This window comes from Elephantulus edwardii, unplaced genomic scaffold (genome assembly GCF_000299155.1).
Source record: "Elephantulus edwardii isolate Elephantulus edwardi_28Jun2011 unplaced genomic scaffold, EleEdw1.0 scaffold00045, whole genome shotgun sequence".
Taxonomy (NCBI): domain Eukaryota; kingdom Metazoa; phylum Chordata; class Mammalia; order Macroscelidea; family Macroscelididae; genus Elephantulus; species Elephantulus edwardii.
In genome coordinates this window covers 2280139-2294509 of record NW_006399795.1, presented here as the reverse complement: position 1 = coordinate 2294509, position 14371 = coordinate 2280139, and the positions used below count along the sequence as shown (strand labels likewise).

Sequence of the window (14371 nt, the reverse complement as noted above, 5' to 3'; positions counted from 1 at the left end):
AAGTAGGGGAAATGCTATTCCATTTAGGGGGTTGCAACACATGTTACAAAACAAAATGTGATAAACTATTAGATGAAGATTAGTTTGCATTATAAACCTCCACCCAAAATGAGAATAACACATCAAAACAAAAAAAGAACAAAGATCTTCCTTCCCCCTTTTTCATCATCCCATTTCACCTCTCTTTCAGACTTCTCCCACTTATCCTGTCACTTCTTTCTCCACAAACCATGAAAGAGAGGGGGTGTTACACATAAAAGGTTGGTGGCACCCAGCACCCAGTCAATGCTGATCCCAGTACCAGCTCCTGCACCTCCAGCCACCACCTCCCTGCTAGGACTACCTCCTGGATTCAGGGGCTCCACTGCCTGCTATGACCTTGGAAGGAACCAGACCTGGGATGCCCCTTAGACCCTTAAGCCCTTTACCTGGACGAGCGTGGGGGTACATTGGACATGCACCCGGCCGGGCCTCGCCACTGGCAGCGGACACTTCATTACATAGCCGTCACTCTGCTCCAACCTTCTCACCCCTTTCTGAAATATTCTGATTTCCAACCTATAATTTGCTTGCTGGAAATAGGGCAAAATTCATGTGTGCAAATGAAAGAGGGAAATACAGTTAATAGGCTGCAATTATAGGTCAGTGCCTCTTCATAGCGAAAGTGATTAACACTAACTGCCTGCACCCGGCCGCTGGAAGAGGGCCTGAGGCTGGCAGGGACTCAGAACATGACTTCCGGCTGTGGCATTCCAGCCCCGACACCCTTGGAGGGAGGGGGTCACTGGTAGATTTCATGACATTCAAGTGAGGTTGTACAGAACAAGCGGTTCATGGGAGCCTCGTCAAACGGTTGACAAACATTTGTTCCTTCAACTCTCTTGACTGTCTCGTAGACCAAACAAACCACCGTATCAAGTCGTTTCTGACTCAGCTCAACCTTGCGTCTGTTGTCTAAGCCTTCAAATCTTCATGAGATGAGACTGCCTTCAGAAGGCTGGATTTGAACTGTTGACCTTTTGGTTAACAGCACAGCACACAATGTGCCACGCCACCAGAGCTCCTTACGACTGCCTCATGGGAAACAAGCAGAAGACCAGCACTGCCGTCAATTAACTCTGGCTCAAGCTGACCCTCAGTTGGGTGTCTGAGGCTGTGAAATCTCACCAGGAGCAGACTGCCTCAATCGTTCTTTTGTGGATTGAGTGGATTAGAACTGCCTACTTCTTGGTGAACAGCCTAACAGGTAATGCAATCAAAAACTTTTCTATTTCTATTTTACAGGTGAGGCAGCCGAGGCTCAGAGGAGGTAACTAAGTCAACTGGCATGTGGCTATTCCTGGATTCAATGAAGACCAGGTCAGACTCCTGGAACTCCACCCAGCAATCCCAGAAGACATCTGGGGCTCACGTCATTCAGCCACAGGGGGAAGGACCAGAGTGGGGGCTTGAAAATGGTGCGTATGGAGGGAGGTACAAAAGAAGAGAGGAAGAGAAAGTGAGCAAACAGAATGAAACTCACTGTCATCAAGTAGACACTAACTTATAATGAGCCTACAGGACAGAGTCGAGCTGCCCCAGGGGGTTCCTGTAATCTTTAAAGAAGCAAATAGTCACATCTGTCTCTCAGAGTAGCAGCAAGGTTTGAACAGGCAAGCTTTGGGCTGGCAATGCTTAACCTACAGCACCACCAGGGCTCCATCAGAAAGAATATTTTAAAAACAAAAACCGGAACTGTTACCAAGCTTATTCTGATTCATGGTCACCCTCCATCCTATTTCCAAGACTATAAATCTTCGAAGGAGGAGTTCTCTTCCTATCTTTCTCCCAAAGAACAAACTGGTGGATTCAAATCAAAGACCTTGATTTTCAAGATTGTCAAAAGACACTGTGCCACCAGGGCTGCTTCAGAAATAGCATGAAAACTCAAAAAATCCACAATTATTGCTGTCAAGTTGAAACCCACTCATAGCTGACCCTCCGTTGGGTCTCCACGGCTGTAGATCACACTGGAGGAGATGGCCTGGTTTTCTCCCCCAGAGACGCTGGTGGATTCAAACCATCAACCAGGGAGGCAAGGCCTTCGGTTGGGCAGTGCCTCTTCCTACACCATACAGACTACACACCCAGCGCTCCCTCAGGAATATCACTGTTTCTACAAATTCTTCCTCCACTATAGGCCAAAACCCCAGCTGGGAGGGACTCTGGACTCGGACAAGAAAGCGAAAAGAAAATGAAGCAAAGAGGAAATGGGAGAATAAAGAAAAGAAAAATAAAACTAACAGGGATCCATGGAGGGGCTGTTTGTCCCTGGGTAGTATAAAACGCTAAATGTTCGTCTGCTGGCCCAAAGGTTGAGGTTTGAGCCCACCCAGGTGCCTCAGAAGAAAGACCTGGTAATCTATCTGTGGGAAATCAGCCTTTGCGAATCCCGTGAAGGGCAGTTCTGCTCCCATACACAGAGGGTCACCTGGAGTCACAACCGACAGCAACTGGTTAAGTTTTTTGATGGGGCAGCTTGGCCAGAAGCTGAACCTCCTGGCCCCCAGGTCACCAGCCTGCTAAAATCGGAACATCTCCCCAGACTCCTCCCCGCCCCACCTCCCGCCCTGCGAAAGGGAGCATGAGTTCACCCTCTGACTGGCGTGGTGCACCCCCTTGTATCTCAGCTCCCAAGTTCCCTGCCTCGGCTTAGCCTTTCCTGCGGTGCAGTGTGGAGCCTGAAGCTCAAGCAATGTGGAGGAGGAGGACTCATTAAGAAATCATAATTAGCTGACTTGTTTCCTTTACATTATCTGACTTTTGCAAATTTTTCAAGATCATGTAGCATCTATCAGAAGGAGGCTGTCTAGATCTTGAATGTACCTTTGGCTTAGTCACCTCCTCTAAGCCACAACTGTCTCATCTGTAAAATGGGAGTAATAAAACCTTCCTATGACATAGTCCTGAAGGCCAAAGGTGGCAAATGTTTGTCAACTGTCAAACGATGCTCCAGGGAACATGTGAGGGACATGTGCCAGTGGGGGGCCTGAGAGCTTCTGTACGCCCAGCTCCACAGTAGCTCCACCCCTGCAGAACTCCACAGTATCATATGTTCACTTTCTTACACACTTATTGAGCACCTGCTGTGTGCCAGGTCCTGATGTCAACACTCCAGATACTGACAAATACTCCAGATCTAGAAGGGAGATGGCTGTATAAGCAGATACACAGTAACAGAAACAGGTGCATTGCACGTAGGAAGAGTGACCCGCTGTCAGGAAGACTGCCTGGAGGAGGTGGTATTTGAGTTAACGGCACTTCTTATGGCTGTGTTTCTAAGATCTTCCAGGGCACAGCCTGGGTATTAATGTTTTTTCTCTCTCAGCTCAGTGTCAGGTGTGGGGTAGGTTTCTACAGAGGAAAACATCTCTATTCAGCATCTGGGCTCAAGCTTTGTTGCCTAGAAGTGCTCCAAAAGACCTTAAAAATGCCTCCCAAACCCACCTCCTTCTTCACAAAGCAGGCAGAGTAAAGAGCTTGAAAAATGAAGTCACCATCAGAATCAGGGTGCAGGAAGTAGCCACATTTAGCAAGAAAAGGATCCAGGTGACGAGAGGTCCTCCAGGTCCCTATAACAAGAAAGGGGTCTGCTTAGGTTCGTTCCCCACGTTAAGTCAGGAATCTCAGATATCCAGAGCAAAGGGCTGCTCTGCCTAGAAGCTCCACCTGCAGTAGGTGAAAACAGTAGTCAGGGAAGGTCTGTAAACATATACGCTAACACATTGCTTCGACCTTCAAAGTAGCTTTAGAATCTAGCTCCTTCTCAACACTCTGTCTAGGGTTTCCACATTTGCCTCTTCTCCCAGGTCCTGTCTTCTTTCATTCCTGCAAACTACTCTCACATGGTTCCAGCTGGAACCTCTTAAAGACTAAGTTAGGTCCTGTCCCCCCTCTGCTCAAACCGTCTCAACCCTTGAAGTTTGCGTACAATGAGTCTTTCACCTCCCTGGTCTCCTGTCTCACCTCCCTTACATTGCTCCAGAATCACTGGCCACCTTATTGTGTCTCAATCATGCCCCAGGGTCCTGGCACCAGCTATTCCCTTTGCCCAGATCACCTCCTTCAAGTCTTTGCTCGAGTATAACTTTCTCAGTAAGACCCATCCAGTGCCCCACCCACCCACCCACCTACGAACATTGCCCTTAATGTGCTCTCTTGTTTGTTTTTCTCTGGAACTTTCTGCCTTCCAACCTACTATGCAGGGAACCTGGAAGGTGCAAACAGTTCACAGGCTCTGCTGCTCATCTAAAGACTGGAGGTTGAGTTGCTCAGAGGTGACTCAGAAGAAAGGCCTGGCAATATACTCCTGTAAAATCAACCCTTGACATTTTGGTTTCCACTGAAAAATTGAACTTAATCTAATTGTTTTCCATTTGTAGGTGACTCTTTGTTTTTCTCATGTGGCTTTTAGTATTCTATCCTTTCATTTTGAGAATTTAACTATGATATGTCTTGATGTTTTTCTTTTGGGGTCTAGTCAATTTGGGGTTCACTGTGCTTCTTGAGTGTGGATTTCCCCAGTCTTCAAAATTCCTGTGAAGTTTTCTTCTAGTCCTTCTTCCACAGTTTTCTCAGTGACTTCCCTGTCACTCCCATGTTCTGAATTCTAATCATATGTATGTAATTCCTTTGATGTCATCCCATATGATTCCAATGTTTCCTTCATTTTCTTTACATCTCGTCTCTGATTTGTTTTTCTTCTTCTAGTATGTTTTCAGTGAGACTCTGGTCTTCCAGCTCACTGCCTCTCTGTTCCACCTCTTTAGTTCCACTTTTCTGTCAATGCCTTGACATTCTGAAGGCATGCAGTTCTGCTCTGACACAGGAAGCTGCAGTGAATTGGAGCTAATGGCAAGTGTTTTGTTAGAGTTTTAAAATAATTCTCTCTGATGTCTCAGTGGTTAAGGAATTATGCTAACAGTGAAAAGGTACATAGTTCAAATCCACTGGTTGCTCTGTAGGAGAAAGATGGGCAATCACCTCTTGTGATTTGCTGCCTTTGAAATACCCACCAGAGCTGTGGGTTGGTTTTGACTTGACAGTAAACAACAACAATCTAACTTATTTAATGTTTTTCTTGTTTACCTCCCTCACCAAATGTCAGCTCCATGGGATGACACGTATTTGTCTGTTTTGCTCCCAGCTTTCTCTCAAGGAGTGACTGGTGGACTCAAACCTCTGACCTCACAGTTAGCAGCCTGACACATTAGGGCCCTCAATAAACATTTGTTGAATGAGTGAAAAAATTAAGAGTGACATCTTTGGGCAAAGAGATGAATCCTGGAGAGTTTTTATTATCTTCTTTGGATTTTTTGACACGTTTCCATAATTGACTTGTCTGGCTTGGGTGATAAATGTTTTTTAAAAGCATTTTCCCCCCCAAAGCTTACAACCTCATTTTCAAAGACTTGCCTCTTACGGGTGCATTTGCTATTTCGGAAGGCGGCTCTGGGAGCCCTCGCGCGGGGGCTGCTCTGCAGAGCTGCCTTCTTTCAAGGCACGCAGCCTCCACCTCTATCTTTAGCAGGAGATCGGGGTCGAGCCCCTGGCAGAGACGGCTCTCACTGGGGAAATAAGATGTCTCCGTCTGGATGTGCAAATTGACCTGGATCATTTTCCGTTTTTGCATTCACGTTTGCACTTTGTAAATATTTGCCTGGCACCCCGCTGCTCACACCTGCTTGCTGTCCCCTCAAGTTTATGGAAGGCGGCAGGCACCGTTCCTTCCTCCCCACCTGGCACTGCCGCGTGAGGCGTGAGATGAGCGTTTGCCCGCCAAAGCCACAGGTGGCTCTGACAGGGCCTAAAACTAATGGCCTGTGGCTGGCCGCTGTGACTAATTCTCTGATTATTGACTTTATGATTTTACGCTTAAAACTTCTTTATAATAACACACAGAAATGTTTAATGGGCTCTATCCAGAGCCATAAAAATTACTTATTGAACAAGCATTTTAAAACTATTAATCTATTGTTTTCCATTAATAATGGCTCTCCAAAGAGCAGGCGACAGCTTAATGTAACCACGGAATTTCTTCTTAAAAAGTGGCCTTTTAAGACCCAAATGCTGTTGCTGAGGCATCAGAGGCTAGCCAGCCATCAGGCCACTGACCTTCCCAGGCCAGAACTAGGCCTCTGGCTCTCATGACGTCCTTCAAGAATGCTGAGCGTGAACAGGGCTCCTGGGAATTTTCCCTAGATTATGAGATGTCAGAGAGCCCCTCTCCTCAATTCCTCTTCTGTGGAAACATGGAAACGAATTCTGAGGGCCTATTCTGCAGTCCCAGCAAAGAAGGATGTGAAGAGAAGTGGGTAATTTGGAAACTCTCTTTTCTTGTTCTTTCTAGAAGAGTCCAGATAATCATCTCTTAGTGCCCTCTTCCCGATTTTTGTATTGCCAAGTTCATGACTGAAAAGTTTCTATGGCACACCCTCCTTTTGTCGTTATTTTAAGTATACTACTCCCACCCCCAAAAAGCTCTAGTGGCCTAGTGGTAAGAAGCTGTGCTGCAATCCCAAAGGCACACAGTTTGTGGCGATCAGCTGCTCTTGGAAGAAGGATGAGCAATTTCACTGTGCAATTAACTGCCTCTGAAAACCCGCTGGAGGCTCAGCTATGGGTCGGTTCACACAACTCACAGGCATACAACAACAACAACAATCCCTTCCCCTATGCAGCTGAAACTTGAACAATGAGTAAGGACAGCATGGACTGCCAAAAGAACGTCTCTCTTGGAGGAAGTGCAACCAGGGTCCTGCTCTTTAGAGGCGAGGAAGATGAAACTTCGTTTCACATACTTTGGGCATGATGTCAGCAAGGGCCATTCTTTGGAAAGAGACAATCATGCTAGGAAGGATGGAGGGTCAGAAAGAGAGACAGACTTCCAGCAAGCTGACTGACACACTATCACAATGGGACCCAGTATATCAGAGTCAGTGAGGATGGCGGGGAGTGGGGGGGATCGGTGAGGAGGGAGAGGGCAAGGTTCAGATCTATTGTTCATAGGATCACTGTGAGTTGTAGTCAATTTAATGACACATAACAATAACAACATCCCCAGCCCATCCTGGCCCAGAATCCCTGGGTGGTAAAAATGGTTAACATACTTGGCTGCTAAGCTAAAGGTTAGAGGTTCAAGTCCACACAGAGACACTTCAGAAGAAAGGTCTGGTGAAAAGTCAGGCCTACTCTAATGCGCGTGGAGTTGTCTTGAGTTGTAATAAACTCAAGAGAAACTGGATTTTACTGGTTATTTCCCCACCAAGCAGGGGGTGTGGCTTCCATTCCAAGTATGTGAGAATTGCCCTTTGTTCTCCTGTCCTTGTTCTTTCTCAGGGATTCAGATCTTCAAGCACAGTGGCAACACATGAGTGCTTCTACCAAGATTCCAGGCTGTTCTTTGCTTCAACAAATATTTGTTGAGTGTCTACTAAGTATTCGGCAATGTTCTCCACTCTGGAAATAGAGTAATAAAGAAGAAATGTGTGGGCCTCGACCTCCCAGAGCTGCCTTTTCCTCCTGAGGCGGGGCGGGGGGCATGGGGGGGTGTAGCCTACAGTATATGAGGACACAATCTTCCATCATTTGAAGTAGGTATCAGTGCTGAAAACAGGACAAGATTGTGGCTCAGAGCTAGGATCCTTGAGACAGAAAATGAGGAGAGGTGACACTGGAGCACAGCTTTGAGTGACAGGAAGGAACGAGCCTTGAGCAGTGGGGAAGAGTAGTCCAGGCAGAGGAAAGACAATACTGAGGGGGTGAAGTTTGCACAGGGGGGAGGGTCTCTCCTAGGCAAAGGCCCTGCCCAGCCTGCCTGACTTACCCCACTAGCCCTTACCTGGCAAGTGCAGGGCTCTGTCCAGCCACTGCCTCAAACCTTGCACATGGCTCCTCGGGATCCTTAGGGCCATATAGTCTGAGAAGCACTCGACATTGTCTGCAGACAAGAAGACACTCCTGAGATGGGAGGAAGGACTTAGGAATGGTTAGGAAAGGGCTGGCAGGATTTTCATGGTCATAACTTAGAGTTACACTTTAGTCCATACCGAAGTCACAGTTCATGTAATATCAAAGGAGAAAGAAACTGAGTGGGGCGTTTCAGACGTGTGTACAAGTCATCTGAAGTTCTTGTCAAAATATAGATTCTGATTCAGTAAGTTAGGGGTTGGGCCTGAGATTTCGCTTTCCTCAAAAGTTGTCAAGGAGCTCTGGTGGCCTATTGCTAAGAAGCTGTGTTGCAATCCCAAAGGCATGCAGTTCAAACCCACCAGCAGCTCCATGGGGGAAATATGGGCAGTCTTCTCCCACAAGATTTACTGTCTCTGAAAACCAGCTTGAGAGTTAGCTATGAGTTAGTTCTGACTTAACAAAAAGCCCCCAAGTGATTAGAGTGCTGTGGGGTTAAGGACCACCCTTTGACTAGTGCACTTCCAAAGATGACTAAGGGCTTCACAAAGGAAGACAGAGTCATGCGACTTTAGTAGAGAATCTCACTCCTATTCCATGTTCCCGGGATTGAATGGTGATGGTGGTGATGGTGGTGAGAGCAAAAGTGATGCTGATGCTGATGCTGGTGCTGATGTTGAAGACAGTGGTGGTGATGAGAGTGATAGTGAAGGTAGTGATAGTGATAATGGTGGTGATGATGGTGAAGATATCGATGAAAATTATAGTGAAGGTTGTGATGGTGGTAATGATGGTGACGATGGTGGTGATGGCGGTAAGAGCTAACGAAGGAGTGATATGGTGACAACAGTGATGGTAATAAGAGTGATATTGAAAGTTGTGATGTGGTAATGATAATGACAATGATTGGGATGATAGTAAAAGGGGTGATGGGGTTATGTATTGATGAGATAGTGGTAATGAGAGTGGTGTTGAAGATAGTGATGGTGGTAATCATGATGGTGATGGTCATGGTGATAGTGATGGTGGTGATGGTGATAGTGATGATGATAATGATGGTGATGGTAATAGTGTGATGATGGTGGTGGTGATGAGGATGGTAGTGATGGTGGTGGTGGTAGTGACGATGGTGGTGGTGATGGTGATGGGGTTGATGATGACAATGGTGGTGGTGATAATAGTGAAAGTGGTGATGATAGTGGAGGTGGTTATGATGGTGGTGGTGGTGTGGTGATGGTGGTGATGGTGATGATGTTGGTGGTGGAGGTAGTGATGAGAATGGTGGTGGTGATGATGATGGTGATGGTAATGATGGTGATGGTGATGATGTTGGTGGAGGTGGTGATGAGGATGGTGGTGATGGTGATGGTGGTGGTGATGGTGGTGATGATGATGGTGGCAGAGGTGGTGATGATGATGGTGGCAGAGGTGGTGATGATGGTGGCAGAGGTGGTGATGGTGATGGTGATGATAGTGGTGGTGGTGGTGAGGAGGAGGAGGAGGAGGATGGTGGTGGTGGTGGTATGAGGATGGTGGTGATGGTGGTGGTGGTGGTGGTGGTGGTGATAATGGTAGTGGTGATGAGGATGGTGGTGGTGGTGGTGGTGATGGTGATGATGGTGGTGGTGATAATGGTAGTGGTGATGAGTATGGTGGTGGTGGTGGTATGAGGATGGTGGTGATGATGGTGGTGGTGGTGATGGTCTTGATGGTAGTAGTGATGATGGTGATGAGGATGATGACGATGATGGCGATTGTGACAATGACCTCCTAATATATCTGTCTTCCTCAACATAGATTATAAACCGCATGAAACGGTGTAAATTACAACTAACTTGTTCAGCATAACACCTCAAAGCTTCACCCAGTGCCTGACATCTACAAACACCTAATAAATATAGTTATGTTCAATAAAAAGATGAATATATGATAAATATGACATTTTATGTTTCCATCCCAGGTGTACTGGAGTTTTCTATAATCCCATGAAACAATAATATCAAGTGAGATATTTCAACTATGTTAAGTAGAATCTTGTTGGATGTGACATATTTCCCCAAAGAGAGCCCTATCTGTACCTTCTTACCAGGGCAGAGTCAATATGCAACTTAAATCGAACATACTCTAGATATGATTTATCTGACAACTGCAGAAATGGGAAAATGAAAATATCTTATCTCCTGGGCTAGTTCTTTTTACAAGGGAGATACTTAAGCTGCCCAAAGGAATACCAAGAAAATAGAGCCCTGGAGTTGGACTAATAGGACTTAGAGCCTGAGTGTGATCTGAGGTGAGTCATATAACCTCTCTAGACTCTATTTCCTCTTCTGCAAAATGAGCACAATAATAGCATCTTTGTAGTGTCAAAGGGTTATTGTTCAAAATGCCCTTCCTGGCCATTGATTAACTGTATATTTTGTAACGAAGTATTTATTGAATTAAGGAGCTAGGATAAAGATGGGATACAGCCCCACCCTACTCATGGGGGTTCAATGCTAGCTCTTTGGGGGATGTCTGTTTTCCTGGGACACAGTATCCAGCTGCACCGCTCACCAGACTCTGCAACAAGGACCTGCATCACCCACAATCACGTGAGTCATTCCCCTGACAGGTAGGAGTCTCTGTAAGACCTTCCAATGAAGCCCTGAACCCAAGGAATGTAGAGAAGTGGTAGAACTTAATGAAGGATGGTCGGTTAATGTCAAAAATTCCAGTGATATAGCAGATCAAACATTTGGGACACTACTGACTTACTCCTTCTTATTATGAATGCAACCTCCCTTGTTGGACATAAGAGGTTCCGTTTCTGGCCAATTCACTTCATACACAGTCATCATCTGTTTGTCAGTGGATTTTTGTGTGTTGCTATGATTCTGAACAAGCTTCAACAGAACTTTCAGACTAAGATGGACTAGGAAGAAAGGTCTGGCAATACTCTTCTGAAAATGAGCCAGCAAAATCCTTACGGATCAAAATGTTCCACAATAAATCATGGGCATGGTGTTGGACTAAGCAGGGTCACCATGAATCAAAAGTCAACTGGATAGCACTTTACAATAAATGCAAGAATAGTTGGGATCAAGAAGAAGAAATGAAGTGATGCATGTTGGAAACAACCCAAGTGCCCATCAACAAATGAATGGATAGAGAACTTGTGGTATATTCACATAATGGAATACTACTCTGCTTTGAAAAACAAGGAACTCATGAAATATTATGCAAAACGGGTGACCCTGAAGGACATTATGCTGAGTGAAATATCTCAGTCATAAAAGGACAAAATACTGCATGGTGCTACTGTTGTAAAATGGGACTAGCATCGGGTTTGGGGAGAGACTGAGAAAGATGGGTTCAATAATGTACACTGCATTGAAACAGATGAGGGAGAGAACTATTTAAAAGGGATATGTGATTAGGTATTATTGTCATGACAGGAGTCCAGAACAAAGGCTGCATAGTGAAGTGGACTTTGGGGGCAGGATTGTATAACAAGGAAATAATTTTTCTTATACTTTTCAAAACGAAGGCTGCATAGTGGAGCAGACTTAGGGGAAGAGATTGTATAACAATGAGAGACTTTTTCTTCTACTTTTCAAAGAGAAGAGCGAACTGGGTGGGGGGAAGGTTGGGCAGGGAGAAAAGTGCAACAATGAATGAATGGAAATCCAAAGTCTATGTAAACTTTGAATAAAATTAATAAAAGTTTTAAAAGGGGAAAATACCATACACACCAAAAAACCCCCTTACTTAGCACAGGGTCACACCTACACTAAACCTTCAGTAAATATGTGCTAGGGACTAGAGAAGGGTCTAGTTCACAGGGGGTTACACTGTCAACCCTTTTAAGCTTCACAGGAAAAAGATGGACAATCTCTTCTGGTGCCACTTACAGCCTCTGAAAACGCAGTGGAAGGTCAGGCAGGAGTCAGTTCTGACTCAATGGCAATGAGCTGCTGTTGTTGTTGAGTTGGCTCCTGAAGTAGGGGCCCCTGGTGGCACAGTGTGTTGTGTGTTGAACTGTAAACTGAAAATCCAGCAATTCAAACCCACCAGTTTGGTCTGTAGAGGAAAGATAGACCGTCTCCTCCTGTTCAGACTTAGAGTCTTGGAAGAGGGTCATCATGAGTCTGCCTCAGCTTGACAGGTGTGAGGGTTTTTTTGTAATTCCTGTAGTATAGGAGCTCTGGTGGTGCAGCCATTAAAGCACTCAACTGCCAACCAGAAGTTCCATGTATCCGACCCACTAGCTGGTCCACAGAAGAAAACTGTGGCAGTTTGCTTACATAAAGATTTACAACCCTGTGCTCACTTCAGCAGCACATATACTAAAATTAGAACGATACAGAGACGATTAGCATGGCTCCTGCACAAAAATCACACGCAAATTCATGAAGTGTCCCATGTTTCTGAATGATTGTATGAAACACATTGTGAATGAAGAATATTTGAACTTTGTAAGCAAACCAATATACAATAAAAATGTATTTGAAAAATATATTTACAGCCTTGGAAACCCTATGAGGCATTTTACTTTACCTTACATGGGCATTATGTCATTGCTGCATGTGATCGAGTTGGAATCAACCCATAGCTGACCCTTCAGTGGCTTTTCAGAGGCAGTAAATTGCACAAGAGGAGATTGCCATTCTTTTTCCAGTGGAGCAGCTGGTAGATTCAAACCAAGTGCCTTTGGGTTGCCAGAGCAACTTCTTAAAACTAAACCGTGAACGTTTGGTCACAATGAGTAGAGAAAAATCAGTGGTTGTGGTTGTGGTTTCTCGCCATGCTGCGTCTTCTGTTTGATATAAGACTTACGCATGAAGATTCGAGGGCTCGGCTGCTGGGGTGAAATCCTGGCTCTGCTGCTCATTGCTGTGGGATCTTAGAAAAGCCATCCCCTTCCCTGGGCCTCGGTTTCTTGGTCTGAAAGTGTTGTTAGGATGAGCTAATGACACAATGCCCTGTAGGCAGGCCTGGCACAAAAACAACTCTAGTGCACTGGGTTTTATTACTTCCATAAGTTCTCACCTCTGACTCAGAAACACCCTAATTCTTCTCCCAGTCAGCATGTGACCCCAACACTTGGCAAACTGGGAAACCATTGCCTTGGTGAAAAGCACACCGCCACTTCTCCCATTCACACTTCTACAAAGGCTGTCTCACTTCCAAAGTCACCCAAACATCACACACCAGGATGATGATCTCTCTCCTCGGTGAGAAAATGTCCAGAGCGTAAGGTAAGCTATAAAAATATGATCTATTTACCTGTTGAAACTTCAGGTGCTGGGCTGGGCCTGTCCCTTTTTGACTTGTAGGGCAGGGTCCACGTGAACACTGGAGGTAGACTACAGGCTAGAAAGACGGCCCTGAAGGAGAGGAGAGAGGTGTGGAGGGATATGCTGAGTGCTCTGTCTTCACTCATTCTGTCAATTATACAGCAAAACCTGTGAGAGCTGGAACTTGACAGGACTATCTTGTTTTCCGGGTCTCACTGCATTTTTGCCAAGATTCAATCTTACCCTTTTTCTTCTTCTTTTTCTTTTTCGGTGTGTGTCATGTGAGTGAAGATTTTTTTCCTTCAACCATTCATATACATTTTGTTCTATGACACTAATTAAAATACCCACAATGTAACTTTACTCTACCCACTTCCTCCCTGTGATTCTCATGTCCACTAATCCTCTATGCTTTCCATCTGCACTTTATTCCTGGATAAGTGCCACTCTTTTGACCTTATATGGTTGCTTATTCTAAGGATTGAATGTCTCCTTAAAGGCAGTGCTCACCTCATATGCTTTTATTAGTCTGGTAAGTCTGACCTCTTCTGTTTTTTAGTTTTGCTCCCCATTTTCTTCTCATTCTATCCAGGATCCTCTCCTGTCTTACTTACTGCCTTTTTTTTTTTTTTTAAGTTAGCTTCTTTGCTATTTTATTGAAAGTTTATAAAGAATTTGGATTTCCATTTATTCATTGTTGCACATTTTCCTCCCTCTCATCCCTCTCTCCCAGTTCACATTTTTCTTTGGGAAAAAAGTTCTTTCATTGTTATACAGTACCCCCCCACACACACACCCTGGACCACTTTATTATGCATCTCTTATTCTGGACTCTTGTCATGCCAATAATACCTAATCATATGTACCTTTTTTAAAAAAATATTTTTATTTTACATTGGTTTGCATGCAAATTGAGTATACATTGTGTTTCATTTTTATACAGTGCATTTCATACATTTCCTCTATTCACATTGTGTTTCATACAATACAATCATTCTCATACGTTGTGTTTTATAAAATGAATCACCATTGATCCATGTCCACTACTACCCCACCTTTGCAGGTAGGTCATCACTGGATCTTTCCTTATGTATTTTTCTTGTGATTTGAGTGAAAGTTTACAAAGCATATTGTTCTTTTTTATTTAT

General features: G+C 44.8%; 1 protein-coding gene across 1 annotated transcript in view; it reads right to left on the bottom strand.

Moving 5' to 3' along the window:
- Positions 1-14295, bottom strand: part of LOC102860350 (chromosome unknown open reading frame, human C1orf127) — a 41622-nt gene extending 27327 nt beyond the window's left edge. Inside the window, 6 exon segments of the mRNA XM_006885901.1 lie at positions 429-572; positions 3487-3611; positions 7880-7978; positions 8601-8768; positions 13213-13313; positions 14279-14295. Coding sequence (XP_006885963.1) covers positions 429-572; positions 3487-3611; positions 7880-7978; positions 8601-8768; positions 13213-13313; positions 14279-14295 — 654 coding nt within the window.
- Between the last annotated feature and the right edge of the window lie 76 nt (positions 14296-14371).